The sequence below is a fragment of the Typha latifolia genome, chromosome 12 (genome assembly GCF_019914945.1).
Source record: "Typha latifolia isolate L0001 chromosome 12, TyphaL0001v2, whole genome shotgun sequence".
Classification (NCBI taxonomy): Eukaryota; Viridiplantae; Streptophyta; class Magnoliopsida; order Poales; family Typhaceae; genus Typha; species Typha latifolia.
This window is the reverse complement of record NC_133097.1, coordinates 10175520-10189768: the sequence shown is the minus strand read 5'-3', so window position 1 is coordinate 10189768 and position 14249 is coordinate 10175520. Positions and strand designations below refer to the sequence as shown.

Genomic DNA, 14249 nt, shown 5'->3' with positions numbered 1-14249 from the left:
AATAGTAGCCTACTATAGTAGCATATCTCCTCTAATCCTTTGCTGGGCCAAGCGGAAAGGCTCACGCATGGTGGGGCCCAGGCCCAACAAGGGACCATCCAACGGCTCTAACTGCCATTTTGATCGTCTCGTGATTCGAGCGGTTCGACTGCACTCCTCTATCTACGGCCCAGATATCCCCCCCAAGGAGGGGAAGCAGGGGAACAGAAGGTGGACGACAGGCGTCACCTAAGCCGTCGTTTGTAACGACACCACCCCTTGCCATTAACGGACGAGACACCTATCTGCCTCTCTCTCTCTCTCTCTCTCTCTCTCTCTCTCAATAAACTCCATTAATAGAAAGGGAAACTGATCACTTAGAGGAAGGGGATATATAGATAGAGGGAGTCGGAGAATAGAGATCTAGGGTTTCATCTCATCACTGTCCTCCCACCCCTTCTCGGTTCTTCTGTTATCCTTCCCTTGGGTTTCCAAAAGCTCCGGAGAAGGCGAAGGTGAGCTGTTCCGTCCTAACCCATTTCTCAAAATTTGATCTTTTGCGTTGCATGCAAGTGTGTTCTTAATGCAAAGATGGGGTTTTTAGCACCAAAATGGTATCTTGGGGTTTGTACGAGGAGGGTTTGTTGGAAAGGGATTGTGCGGTGTTAGGTCTGTTTCTTTATTCGTGGCTGTAATATTTTATTAGAATAAGGCTTTGTTCAAGGTGGGGCACATGTATACCTGGGTGAGTGGACTCGGAGACTCGGGATGGTTTTAGACGTTATGGATCTGGTTTGTTTAGGGTATAACTGTATAGTAAGAAAAATAATTCTTAGTTTATATGGAGTGATTGGTTTAGTGATGCATGTTTAAGATTAGTAGCTTGAATCTAGTTCATGGAAAGTTATTAGGCAAAACTGGAAATTTGGGGAACTAGTTCATCGATTTATATGGAGGATAAGTTAATAAATGCACCACATGCCGATTTTACGTCGCCTAAATAATTGATCTGTGGCGCTTGTGGAGATTTTATTATTAATGATTATCTTGATTAACCTCCAGTTCTATATCTAGCATGGTGTTAAGTACTGGAAATTGGATATTATGATATCTAATATGACATATGGACCAAAGTTTGGAATCACGGATAGTCTAATTAGTAAATCGGCAGATTGATAAATGCTTTGGTTGCATATGTTATTTGTCATGCTTGATATGATTTTGTGGATGCACCTTGCCTGCTAAGCTATGCTAACAGATGAAAGTAATTATTGTACCATAGAGTAGAAGCCATTAATACTATCGATTGTAAGTAGCCATTAATGGTGTGTTATGTACTTGTAAGTTCCAATCAGATGGAAAATAAGATGAAATTATTGGAGTTTGTCCTCAGAGATTATTAAGAAGCGTGTGGATCATAAGTAAGCCCCTAGTTTCTGTCGTTTAGTAGGTCTACTTTCTCATTATGTTTAATTACATATAATATTGATTTCTTACTCTGGATCATTGCTCTCCTTACCAGTTTCCTTCTTTAGATTTGTTTCTTGAGCATTTTTTCCAAAAAAATTCTGTGACATCTGATAATTTCTTCAAGACAAAATTTATCAATTTTCTAGATATAGAGCTCATCCTGTTGATTTTGGGTTAATTTCTTGGTCATATTGAACTTTTGAACCTATTGAGTTTTTCGAGGTTTTAGATAGGCTACCTCATTGAATGAAGACCTACTTCGATAATCTGCTGTCCCTCTTCATTGGGTTAACTCTGCGCATTTATAACTTGTTGGAATATTGCTATATTTGGTTTTTCAGTTTCATAACCCATTCGGTTGAGTTGGTTGACTATGTGCATTTATGACTTGTTGGAATATATGCTGTGTCTGGTTTTTCAATTTCATGAACCGCATCCCTTAATCAAATTTCTGAATGCTTATGTATCCTCATAGAGTTATAACATGTTCTAAAACATCTTTAGCATCAACTGACACAATTCTCATCCTTTTCTTATGTCCTGGGATTCTTATTTGTTTAAATCTAGCAAATCAACTTAGATCAATTTAATTAGAGTTCTCTATTCCTTATCTTAGTACTGCTTAGACTTTCTGACCTTCATTTACTGAATGAATCAAATACTTTGTTAATGATGTGATATATCTAGTTAACAAACAAATTAAGTGAGATTGTTATGACATGAAACATTATAGTGAGATTGCTATATACTTAGTTTTGCCGGATGAGAGACATGTAGAGGTGAAAAATTGGTCGAATATTAACCAAGTCAACCCACCATCCCACCCGATCCAAACCGGATACGAGTTTTTTAAAAAATCCTATCTAAACCGGATATGGATACGGGTCGGATTTTTTGAAAAAAAAAACACCGATATGGATATAAATACGGGTCGGGTAGATTTTTTTGGATATGGATATCAAATATCAAGTTACTATCGATTTGACAATCTTGGACTTAGAGTGGGCTTTTCTTTCATGGCCCATGTACCATTATGATTATTTTCTTAAAGATCAAGGGGCCCGATCCCAAGAAACAAAGGGAACTCATAGCCAGCTTTCATGATTACTTTATTATAATTAATTAATTAATTAGCCGATCATAAACCTTAGTGGTATGGTCAGGTTAGTTGGCCTTTGGGTATAACATGTTGATCACGTGAAGTTATAGTACATATTCTTTATAATTAACTAGCTTGCTTAATTATCTATGTCAATCCGTGGAACTACTTTAGGCAATTCATATGTGCGTTAAAGCAAATGATGAGCAGTGTTAATAATAGAAAAGAAATCAAGAATTGACACAAGACAGTAACATAAGTAAACACTACCGGAATTGCCGCCTATTATTATACATAAACTTAATTTACATACTATATTTCTCTCACTCTCTCGAGCTCTCTTACTAGCTAGATGATGAGATCGATCTCATTACTTAGTATTTTGGAATGGTAGCATAGATGGATAAATTGATCTTTCTTCGTTCATACATATTCCTTAGGAATTGATACTGATTGTTACCTTAGCAAGCAGCATCAAAATATTTTTACGTATAGATGCTATTGTAAGATTCATTCCATGTTCATATTTTGATTAAGATCCAATCCGTATCCAAGTCGTATTTGTATCCAGGTCGTACTGTATCTGGGTCGTACCGTATCCGTTTAATATCTGATTCATATTTGGAAACTATCTATATCTGGTTAGTAGGATATGATTTTAAATTTTGTTATTCGTCCAATATCGGTATTCAAATTTGTATTCAAAATAAAAATATGAATCCAGATGTAAGTTGAACACTGTCCGATCTGTTTTCACCTCTAAAAGTGTGAGTAACATTAGATAATTACTTTCAACTCCTATTATCATCTCTCTTATGTTAATAACCTCAATAATATTTGGGACTTTGAACTATTGAAGATTTCTCGAGTTATTAGATTAGTGTAGATAGCATTACATGCTTACAAGGAAGACACTCTCATCAAAAGATAACTCTGTTATTTTGATCTAGCGACCTATGAACATTATCTATTTCAACCTTATCTTACATACACAGAGAATACACGCTCATTTTTGTGTGCACATGCATACACATGCTAGAGCCCACTTCTGTCTTTGTACTTACACAATTAAACTCATAGTTGTAGGGAGAAAATCATTAGGAGAAACCTTTTGTACCTTGCTTCCATATTGGAAGAGACATATTTAGCACCAAAATATTCGTCTGCGATGATAGTTGGCTATTGAAGCTGATGTTTAAGCTTTAATGTGTTCATGCATAAACCACCGCATGTACTTGTACAAGAATAGAATTAGGTTAAATAACACTGCAGAGAAGAATCAAGTGAGTTACAGAACTGTGCATCAACTTAAGTGATATAGCAAATAATATCTGGCATGCCTAATGAGTTACTCTATATGCCTTATCTCCAAACTTAATTTCCTTAGTGTAGGCTAGGCCAGATTCTTGAGCACCTGTCCACATTAAATGCTGGGCCCACATTAAATGATTAATTTTTAAACCATGACATGCATGCTTACTAGCTAGAGTATCTTATTCACGTGTTCTTATTACTGCATTTTTTACTTTTGAAAATTTTCATCTCTAGTGCACATATTTTGTCACTATGGTCTGATCCTTAGCATCTATAACCTATAAAGCTGGACCGCTGATATGGGATAGGAATAATGTATGGTCATATACAACAGATCTTCTGAAATATCTGAAATTTTCTATGAAGTACCCAACAAGTATCACATCTAATATGGATGCAACTGGTGCATTGTATCTATGCTTCATTAAACTATGCGCTTTTAGTTTCAAAAAAGTGAAATTCTTTTGATAATTGATTCTTTGATGAAATGGTTATTAGCAGGCTGTTGCAGTTAGTCCTTTCCGCTAAATGTGGCATTTGTGTAGATATAATTGTTGTCGATTTTCTCTATATTATTATCATCATCTAAATTTCACAAGATTTTGTGAATAGATTGCATATCTTGTTGGACTTCGTTTGACCAATTCTCTGATGCAAATGATTATCAACAGGCCTTAAATAGTCAAAATGCTCCTCTTGCAAGCTTGCTAAGTGCATCCTGCAAATGAGTATTTTTCTATTCCGAGATAGATCAGGTTGTGGAGCATGTAAACTAACTTATGTAGTTGATAATTTACTGTGTATTGTATGATCGCTCGATAGTCCTGAACTTATTTCTCAGCTTAGGACTTGCTATTGCAAATCATTTGATTTCTGTTCTAGAAATACTGACCTTTCCATTTAATCATATATAATCATCATACTGTCATTTTGCCTTTTGAAACTTCATATTGTTAGATATTTATCTTTAGAATGTCTTTATATCCTTCTTTTGATTAGTTTATTACTTAAATGCGATGAAGAATTAGTTATAGCATTAGCTAGTTTATTTACAAGATTAGAAAATTCAAGCCATTATCCCATAAGAACTAATGAACTATAGAATAATGACATAAAGTGTGTAACTGCAACATATATAAACATAAGCATAGAATGTTTATGGACGTGTATCTTTTACATGGACAAATCTTTAAAAGCATATCTATAGCTATCTCTGGCACATTTAAAGTACCTCAGTCTCATAAAACTTTGTTTTCATGGTTGATTTTTTATGCTAGGTTCCTTTTCATCTCACCAATTACTTTGACCTTTACTTTTGTTATCATTTGAAGGAGATGTTATCTCACATAGCAGAACAATTGATGGATGATTTAGGCCTAGTTTTTGCCCTTGCAGGTATGGTATCTGCCGGCAGTCATAGCATGGCTCAACAGAATCAAGAAATCGTGCCTTACAACCCTGCAAACCTTCCTATGAGGCGCAAGCGTGGTCGACCTCGTAAATATGATTATCCTGGATATGCACCACGTAGGAGAACTCAGCTACCTTATCCTCAAGCTATTCCAACTCAAGCTGACCCTCATGCTAATTCTAGCCGTGGACCTGGAGGCCAATTGGTTCATGAACTACCTAATCCAGCCTCTGATTCTAGCCATGGGCAACATGGTCTAGCAAGACAACCAGTAGCTGATCCAACATCTTATTCAAGCAGCAGTCCTCATGGACTCATGGGTCATGCAGCAGCTAATGAAAATGCTAGTTCCGGTCACGGGCATCAAGACACAGGAGAACAGGCAGCAGGTAATCCTACTGCTAGCTCCAGTCATGGACATTTTGTGGGTCATACAGGAAATGCAACTGCTGCTTTCAGTCATGGGCCTCATGGCCTAGCTGGTCATGCAGCAACTGATCCAACTGCTAATTCTGGCCGTAGGCTTAATGGCCTATTGGGTAAGGCAGTCTCTGGCATTTTGGATGGCACTTTTGATTCTGGATATCTGCTTACCGTCCGAGTGGGTTCTTCTGGACCAGTCTTTAAGGGCGTGGTATTTGATCCACGTATATCTGTCCCTCTTTCGCCAGAGAATGATGTAGCGCCGCTGCTCCCAATGTTGAGGAGAAATGATGTTCCAGGTCCAGCTGTTGGAGTACCTACTACTGCTCCAGTACATATGCCAGTCCGTCCTGTATCAGATAAGGTTACAGTTGCTCAGCCTCTTCAAATAAGGGAACCTGATGCTTCTCCACATGCACACCATGTTTCTGAAACCTTCAGAGTTCCTAAGGTTTCTGCTCCATTTAGTACAAAGAGGAAGACCAGGAATGATGATGAGTACGCTACTCCAGATACACGCCTTTCTTTGAGATCTGAGTTAAGAGCTAAAATTCTGCAAGCTTTGCACACAAAACCTGTCACAGATGCAAACCCACCATCGACTTCAGCTGCATCCCAACAATCTGGGCAGAATCTCACACAAGCAATATCACTGTTGGGTTCTACGCCATTTGAGGGAACACTTGATGCTACTGTTGAATCCTCTGGGGGAGATCAAACTAAAGAGATGATTGTTGAATCTTCTTTCAGAGGTCAAACTAAAGAGATGATTGTTGAATCTTCTGGGGGCGATCAAACTAAAGAGACAACTGTTGAATCTTCTGGGGGAGATCAAATTAAAGAGATAATTGTCAAATCTTCTTGGGGAGATCAAACTAAAGATATGATTGTTGAATCTTCTGGGGGAGATCAAACTAAAGAGGCAATTGTTGAATCTTCTCCGGGAGATCAAACTAAAGAGACAATGGAGGCAACAAAAGGATGGGAAGCCTCAAATCAAGCAGAGGAACTATCAGGTAAATTAGCTGGGTAGAAACATATTTGAGATGTTGATGCACATTTAGGTTGATGATATATAGTTGGATTTTCAGGCCAAATGGAGCAATTTACCGCCAAAATTTCTGACTCCAACAGATCACCAGGTAAGATCGAACTGAACCCCAGTAATTTCTGAGTTTTCATGGGAAATCAGGCTGATGGTGGACAATAAATACTTCAGACCAGGAGGAGCAACCTAATACTCAAATTTCTGGCCCTAATGGAACCAATGTATTATCAGGTTATGCTTTTGAACTAAATGTGCTTCCAAAAAAATTTTATGCTAACAAGGCTAATGTGGAAAAGGGGGATTCTTCAGGCCAGACAGAACATCCTACTACTCAGGCTCCTCATCCGGATGGAACGAAGGGATCATCAGGTAATTTAGGCTGGACTAGGACATTCTTCTAACATTTTGATGAGCAATCAGGCTGATTGGAAAATTCTTCAGGCATGACGGAGGAATCCAGTTTCCCAACCAAGGGGCCATCTGGTAATCTAAGTTTGATGGGCAGTGTGGCTAATGATGGTAAGCTAGATTTTTCAGGTCAGGCAAACCAAACTAGCATTGGATTTTCTGACTTAAATGATATTAAGGAATTTCCAGGTAAGTTAACGCTGAATTGAATATTCTTTTATTGACGTTGATGGATAATAGATTAACTGTGAAAAGTTGACTTCTTCAGGCCATAGAGGACAGCCTGGTACTGAAGTTCCAAAACAGTCTTCAGCAGGTAAAATATGCTGAATCAAGCAATCCTTTTAAGGTTTTGATCTGCAAACCAGGGTGATGATGTATGATTAGATTGTTCAGGTGAGAAACAGGAGCCTAATATTCAAAATTCTGAACAAGCATTGCTCACTGAAGAACACAAAGAAGAGCCAGGTGAAGACGAGTCTTGCCACATTGCTTCTCAATCTTCACCAATTAATGTTGAGGTTGAACTCTAGAAGTCGATGGCATGTCGAGAGCTCACCTATCTCTGCCAACAACATTCAAATGATCCCTAAATAGGTCAAGCAAGCCTGGGTCACTTGTCTTTAGTCTTTAATTTAGTTATGCTCACCGATATTGGTTTAAGTACTGATGGACAGACTCTTAAATCTCGAGTATATTTAGGCAAAAGGTTTATTTACATCTTACAGTATCCTGAATAATGTAATATATTTTCTTGTTACAATTCAAAAGTGGCTGCTTAAAAGGGTTGGATATTCTGGCTTAGTGATACTCTACCAGAGATTTCAGAATGGCTTTTTCGGAACTCCGAAGTGTTTTCTTTTGATAAATGAACTCCGAAATTACCAGGCCTTTTCTGAGCAATGTCTTATTTTTTTGCTTGAAAAAACCGCAGCATATAGTTTTGATCATCAAACCGACTAACTTGCACTTATTGCTAGACTTGGCCAGATTCAATCGAAATAAATTTACCAAGGTGGATGATCAGCTTTCGAGCATTGTTTTGTTTTCTTACACTAATATAATATTCATTTCTAAAATGGTATATATAGGTTAAAGTACATTACAACTAATAAGATTATTCATTCCATTCAGATGTAATCTGTCAAGCATTGAGGAATTATGACGTGTAGAATCACAAGACAGCTACAGCCACTGCAAAATTAAGAATTCTTTTCTTTTTCCTCTTTTCTTTCAGTGTCACATTTTCGAATATACAATCACCTCTTTTGCCCCAAAAAAAGGAGAAAAGTAACAAGAAATAAAATAAGATTTCTCCACTTTTTCTCAATCAGATAGCAACCGTGCTCGCAGTTTCCATTAAATCAAAATTGTTCATCTCTATCCTCTTCTTCAAAAATAATTTTGTTCATCTCTATCCGATGGAAAAGAAACCAAGATGTCTTGAATCAAAATTTGACAGCATACGACTAGTTACCACTTCACTGGAACTTGCTAATGAACATGCGATTAGCACAAGGAACCATAATTGGCCGGACGGCAGGGAATGGCTGCGAGTAGGGAATGTGACTTGGCATCACCAGAGGCTGATCTCCACCAGCTATAATTGGTGGGGTGGCACAGAACTGAGACACAGTACCTGAATGTTGAACATCAATTATATTTCACTTCTAGAGCAGCTTCATAGAGAAAAAGAAGATTCAAAAGAATCACTCTGTAAAAATTAAGTTTCACCTTGCATTAATTCATTTACAACAGGGTTTAATAACTATTTACAAGATATTCAAGTGTACTCTTCTGCATTGTAAACATTTTTTCGCATAGAATCTGTCTTACAAGCTTATAGAGTTCACCAGTCTGTTCCAACAATTCTACTGAAAAGGTACACAGCTCAAGGACTACTCATATCGGATGTTTGGCACCAGTTTCCAGTGAGTAGTGATGCATTTGTCAAGTTCTAATTATTAGTTTTAAAGGCATCATTTTGTGTAAAGGAATGAAAATGCACGACTTGCTACATCTATATATAATGGGAAACACATCTTTTACATAGCTTAAAATGACACTAGCTGTCATTTGCAAAAAAAAATTCAAAAACTTCTAAGTGGCCACTGAATACCTTGAAGCTTTTGCATACTTGCTTGAAATGGGTTCAAGATAGGATGGGGTACTCCTTGTGAGATGACAGGCTGTCCTTGAATTGCAGCCTTGGATTAAAAAGCAGTTGGTCAGTTCAAAAGGCAAAAGGAGATATATAGGAAATGACTAAATGACAGACAAAACAAATCTAAATTGATTTTAATTGCAAGCATAATGCTTTGATGAGAACATATGAATAGTAAAAGGATGCAGACCTAATGCCAATATGACAATTACCTGAGGCAGAGGATGCACATAAACAAGCTGATCGAGTCTCCCAGCCATCACCTATTATAAAAATGCCACAGCATTTCAAAGAGTTACTAACTTCAAAAATAAAAATATTTAAGCTGCAGCTACATCTCCGCTGTACATAGTAGTCAATGAAAGGAAATCAAGACTGAGTTCATTATGACTTACTGATTGAGGATTCGAACTCATATACGTAGGCCCTACTTGAACAGGTTGGTATGGAGAACCAACTCGTATAGGTTCTAGCCTAGCAGCAGCATGTCCCACAACCTGTGATAAAATAAAGAACACTATCAGCGAGAAGAAAAATATTAACTTAATATGCTCTACATAAAGGCATAAAGCACTCAAATTTTTGGCTGAAATCACGAAATAAGTGTGTGTAACCATGCAAGCAATACATCAAAGGACAAACAACAAAATATTTTCAAGTTGTAAGAGACTTTAAATCGAAAATACATGGAAGGAACAAAACAAGAATCCGTTGAGGAGAACATGCATCCTCATGTGATTATAATTTGTGATTGAATTAATGGAAAAATCCAATTTCAACAAAATTGAAAGATACGAAGCTTAATCTACTTCAGGATATAAGCTAAATTGATACATTAGTAAGTCAACTATCATAATGAATATCATAGTTTAAACAAGCCAAAAATTGACTTACAGGGTGAACGTACTGAGTAACGATGCCACTGTTTCCAGGAGACAAATTACTATAAGGGGCCAATTTACGGGGCAAAGATGAATGGCTTGTAAAAGGACTAACTTCAAACACAGATGGCACAACCGCATTAGGCATCACAGGAGCACTACTTGGTATATAACTTGGGTTTACAACAGTTGGTGTAGTAGTAGTTGCCAATCTAAAATTTGCAAATGATGGTGAAAACACTCTTGCACTTGGATTGAGCTTTGATACCTGCAAATATCAGACACAACGAACAACTCAAACCACATAAATCCAAATCAAGTGCAACAGAAAAGAAAGGACTTCATATTATTATAAACACCAAACTCTGATAAATAAAGGATGAAGACGAATACCAACCAAACTATCAGAACATCGTGCTATTATTTTTTGATAATTCACAACTCAGTCAATTTATAAACACCATAATTATGAGATATAAATAGGTCTGAAATGATAAACATCAGCCATTCATCTAGATCAGTACATCTTAAGTACATAATGTTTATTTAGCTGAATAAGAATTTTAAACCAAGAAGAACACCAAGTCCCACCTAGAGGGGATAAATGTGAAAGTTTCCTCACTATACTAGCTCAGCTTCAGTGCCTTCCTTGTAGTAAACAAGAAATACTGGATTCTTTTCTCCAGCTACTACTCCACCCACACAAGCATGACTATCAGATGAATGATCATCTAGAATATCATGTATTCGGTAAAAATCTTTCAATTTATTAGCCCAGAAGTCCAGTATAAGCATGATGGAGATCACAAAAAGTTCCCATATTGAACTCTGCTTCTTTTTTTTGATAGCTAGCAAAGTGTCCAGCGATGATAAAAAATTGAGCTCACCTTGGCAGTAATATTGCCAGTTGTTTTCATCCCATGAATTGATGTATCAGGTGATGGCAATATATTAGGGTATGAAGAGCCTTTAATATCTGAAGATAAGGTGGAAGAAGTGGAAACAGCTGAAACATTAGCATCTGATACAGAACTTGTTGAACAAGGAACTATATTGACCGAGGCTTCTTGTCTCACAGGAGGGCCAGCAAGGTCATCAGGCCCACTCATGTTTGCTGATCAAGGAATAAATAGCACAAGAAAAGTTACTAGTTGTACTTAAATTGGAAACTTGATATCCTGCTGATGAAAAGAGGAAGGTATAATAGTTACTCAAAAAGAAAAAGATCTTGACTCACATCTAGGACTCAAACAATGAACTTCATGCCCCATCTGAAAATGGAAAGCAGACTATGAATATGCACTCCACAAAAAGAAAATGTATAACAACAAATATGTAAGATAATTTTATATAAGTCTTGTTCACTGGAACACGTGTTTGCTAAAAAAAACCTCATGGATGTGGTCAGAGTCCTCTCCCAATGCACGGCATTTCCTGACCTGACTGCAGCATAGTCAATAGTTAGAAAACAAAAAATAAGTAAGTAAATATCAAAAAAAAAAGAAAAGAAGTATCAAGAGCCTAAAGGAGCAAAAGATATGATTTAAATGTCAGGATATAATATGTTTACTGGCATTAGATAAGAGAAAGTTACTTAGCCTGAGGTCACTAGAGAATCACAGGATGAGTAATCTCATATCTTACCTCCCCTTAACTGAAAGATTAGGCAGATTAGATGTTGCATCAGCCTGAAAAATACAGGGAACAAGAATCAAGGCAAGATTCAAATCTACAGAACATTAAGAATCTTCAAGTGTGTATTTCCTACACTTATGCATGAGTTTGTGATGCAACTAAGGACTGACAACTATTAACTTAACAACGTGATGATTAAAATAAATTAACAGATGCCAGAATTCAGGTGATAACAACATTAAGTTGCATCAAAATGGCAAGAATACTATTATATAAGCAACAAGTATATTTATCACCTCAGAATTTAGTTTATAAACACACCTTTGCCAAGAATATGCTATCTTGTATATTATTTCCAATTTGATGCATGTTTACATGGTGCTTTGCTGGAACCTTTTGGACATCAATTTCCTCGTTAACTTTTGCATCCCCATTTTTACTTGGATTGGGAAGACATTCTTGTCCTTCATTTTGGTCGATTTTCCTGTATGAATGGACAAAAGATAGAAAGGTAAATACTTCAAAAATTGCAAGAATTAGAAAGCCGGTAAAAAGGTAAGCAGAATGATATTTTCCCTACTGATTTATCATAATCTTTACCATTAGAAGGTATATAATTGTTCTATGGAATAAAATAGCTTTTATTAGATACATCATATATGAATGCGAAAGACTGCATGTGATGCTGTATATTCCTGACAACAAAGTAAAACAGAGGAGAAAGTGAACAGAATATCTAGAAACTTAGCTACGGTTAACCAACATACTTAGGAACAACAAACTTTCTTTTCCCACAAAGTGGTTCGGGACCTGCTGACCGACCATATATGTAAAGTCTAGAGTTCATTGCCTCTCGATCTTCAGAATTCTTCAAAATATTACTATATTAAATATAAACTCTGCGATTAATGCGTGTTAAAGGAATATATCTTTTCTTTACATTTATAATAATAACAACAATAATCAAACCTTTAGTCATCTAAATGGATTATATTCCTCCATTTTGATCCATCAATTCTCAACCAGATCAGGAAAATAATGAGGAAAGGGCAGAGCATCGATGCATGAGCAGCTAGGCAACTACCAAGGACTTATTAAATGCAAATTTGGTGCCAATAGCATACCCTGCAGAATTAACAGCCACGGATGTCAAAGATTCTGAGTCAATCTTTATCTCCTCATCAACAACTTTAGTCTTGGGATCTCCAATGCTAGCTTCTACATTACCGCCAGAAATGCTACCAGCAATTCCTTCTGCTGGAAAAGAAAATTCCTGCAGAGAAAAAGGAAGATCACGATTATTAATACAATTCAGATCATTAATAATATTAAAAAATGCAACCGGTAAGGCTAATGAGGAATGCAACCTACCTTCACAATCACTTGAACAAGGTCTCCAGAGAGTACAACGAGAGTATCCACAAAAGCTCCTAGGGCTAGATTTGTGTCATGCTTTCCTTTCCCTATCTTCTTTGCCTTCTTCAAGACAATACCTACTCAATATCAAATCCATCAATCTCCTCTTAAAATCAGGAAAGTATACAAAAAGTAGAAAATAAGGGAGATCTACAATTGAAAAGTAAAACATCACAGCAAATAAACAAACAAGTATATTCTACAATGCGAGGGTGAGATCCACACTATTAGGCATACAACCAAGCAAATAGAATTCGTATTTCGCCGAATTGGGACAAACCCAACACCAATCTCCGAAAAAACCGAAATCCAACAATGATGTTACGCGCGATAAAAAAAAACTCTGGATTTTAAGATCCAAGCGAAGAAAGATCGTAACTTTGAAACATTACCGTAGCCTTTCTCGACACAAGCCGTGTGGAAGATGCCAGAGTAGGTGGATCCGTCCTTGACCTGGATCTCAACCGGGAGGCCAATGATGCACATGGTGGTGAAGAGCAACGCATCGGTTAGGGATGGACTCTTGGAGCTCTCTCTCGATGCTTCGTCTCCTCCTCTCTTGCAAGCCATCGCGAAAAGTAGTTCCTTTTTCGAGGGTGGCGATGCCTATTCCTCCTCTTGCATTTTATATATATAGATATATGCTATAGTTACTTCCTATGTCATTATTAATTATTATTTATTATTTATTATTTATTATTTATTATTGATACATTTTGTATATCACCGCCTCCTTTTATTGCTAATTTCGTAAATAGCCCGCTCACTTAAAAACAAACAAACAAACCACTATTCAATTCTTATTTTATCCAGACATTCATACTTCATAGTATTTCTTTTTTTTCTGTAACTTTTGGGATTGGTAATTAATTTTACCACTTTATTTATTATCAAAATTATAAGTTTTAATATGATAAAACGTTTTGTCTCGTATATTTAAGAGTTCAAGCGAGAGCCTGGAAAAACTTTCGAAAACTACTCATTTTCCAGGTCGACCCTTC

The 14249-nt window shown here is 36.8% G+C and overlaps 2 protein-coding genes across 8 annotated transcripts; one reads left to right on the top strand and one right to left on the bottom strand.

The window, feature by feature from the left end:
- Nucleotides 1–144: 144 nt before the first annotated feature.
- On the top strand, nt 145–7956 carry LOC140799214 (uncharacterized). 7 transcript variants are annotated; one of them, XM_073153403.1, is made up of 8 exons: nt 145–494; nt 5258–6712; nt 6788–6838; nt 6916–6975; nt 7054–7113; nt 7186–7341; nt 7421–7468; nt 7549–7956. In XM_073153403.1, exons 2-8 carry the CDS (start codon nt 5260–5262, stop codon nt 7683–7685), a joined length of 1965 nt encoding a protein of 654 aa, XP_073009504.1. In that variant the 5' UTR covers nt 145–494; nt 5258–5259; the 3' UTR covers nt 7686–7956. The 7 variants fall into 7 exon arrangements, with proteins under 7 accessions (XP_073009504.1, XP_073009503.1, XP_073009502.1 ...); XM_073153402.1 differs by having other exon boundaries at nt 7540–7956; XM_073153399.1 differs by lacking the exon at nt 145–494 and adding an exon at nt 4351–4617 and having other exon boundaries at nt 7540–7956.
- Nucleotides 7957–8347: 391 nt separating this feature from the next.
- On the bottom strand, nt 8348–13858 carry LOC140799197 (uncharacterized). Its single transcript, XM_073153378.1, has 13 exons — nt 13641–13858; nt 13204–13325; nt 12957–13105; nt 12154–12316; nt 11842–11885; nt 11589–11640; nt 11435–11468; nt 11085–11311; nt 10211–10465; nt 9712–9813; nt 9529–9579; nt 9272–9359; nt 8348–8791 (listed from the first exon to the last, which is right to left on the bottom strand). The coding sequence occupies exons 1-13, from the start codon at nt 13816–13818 to the stop codon at nt 8634–8636; spliced, it is 1623 nt and encodes a 540-aa protein (XP_073009479.1). The 5' UTR covers nt 13819–13858; the 3' UTR covers nt 8348–8633.
- Between the last annotated feature and the right edge of the window lie 391 nt (nt 13859–14249).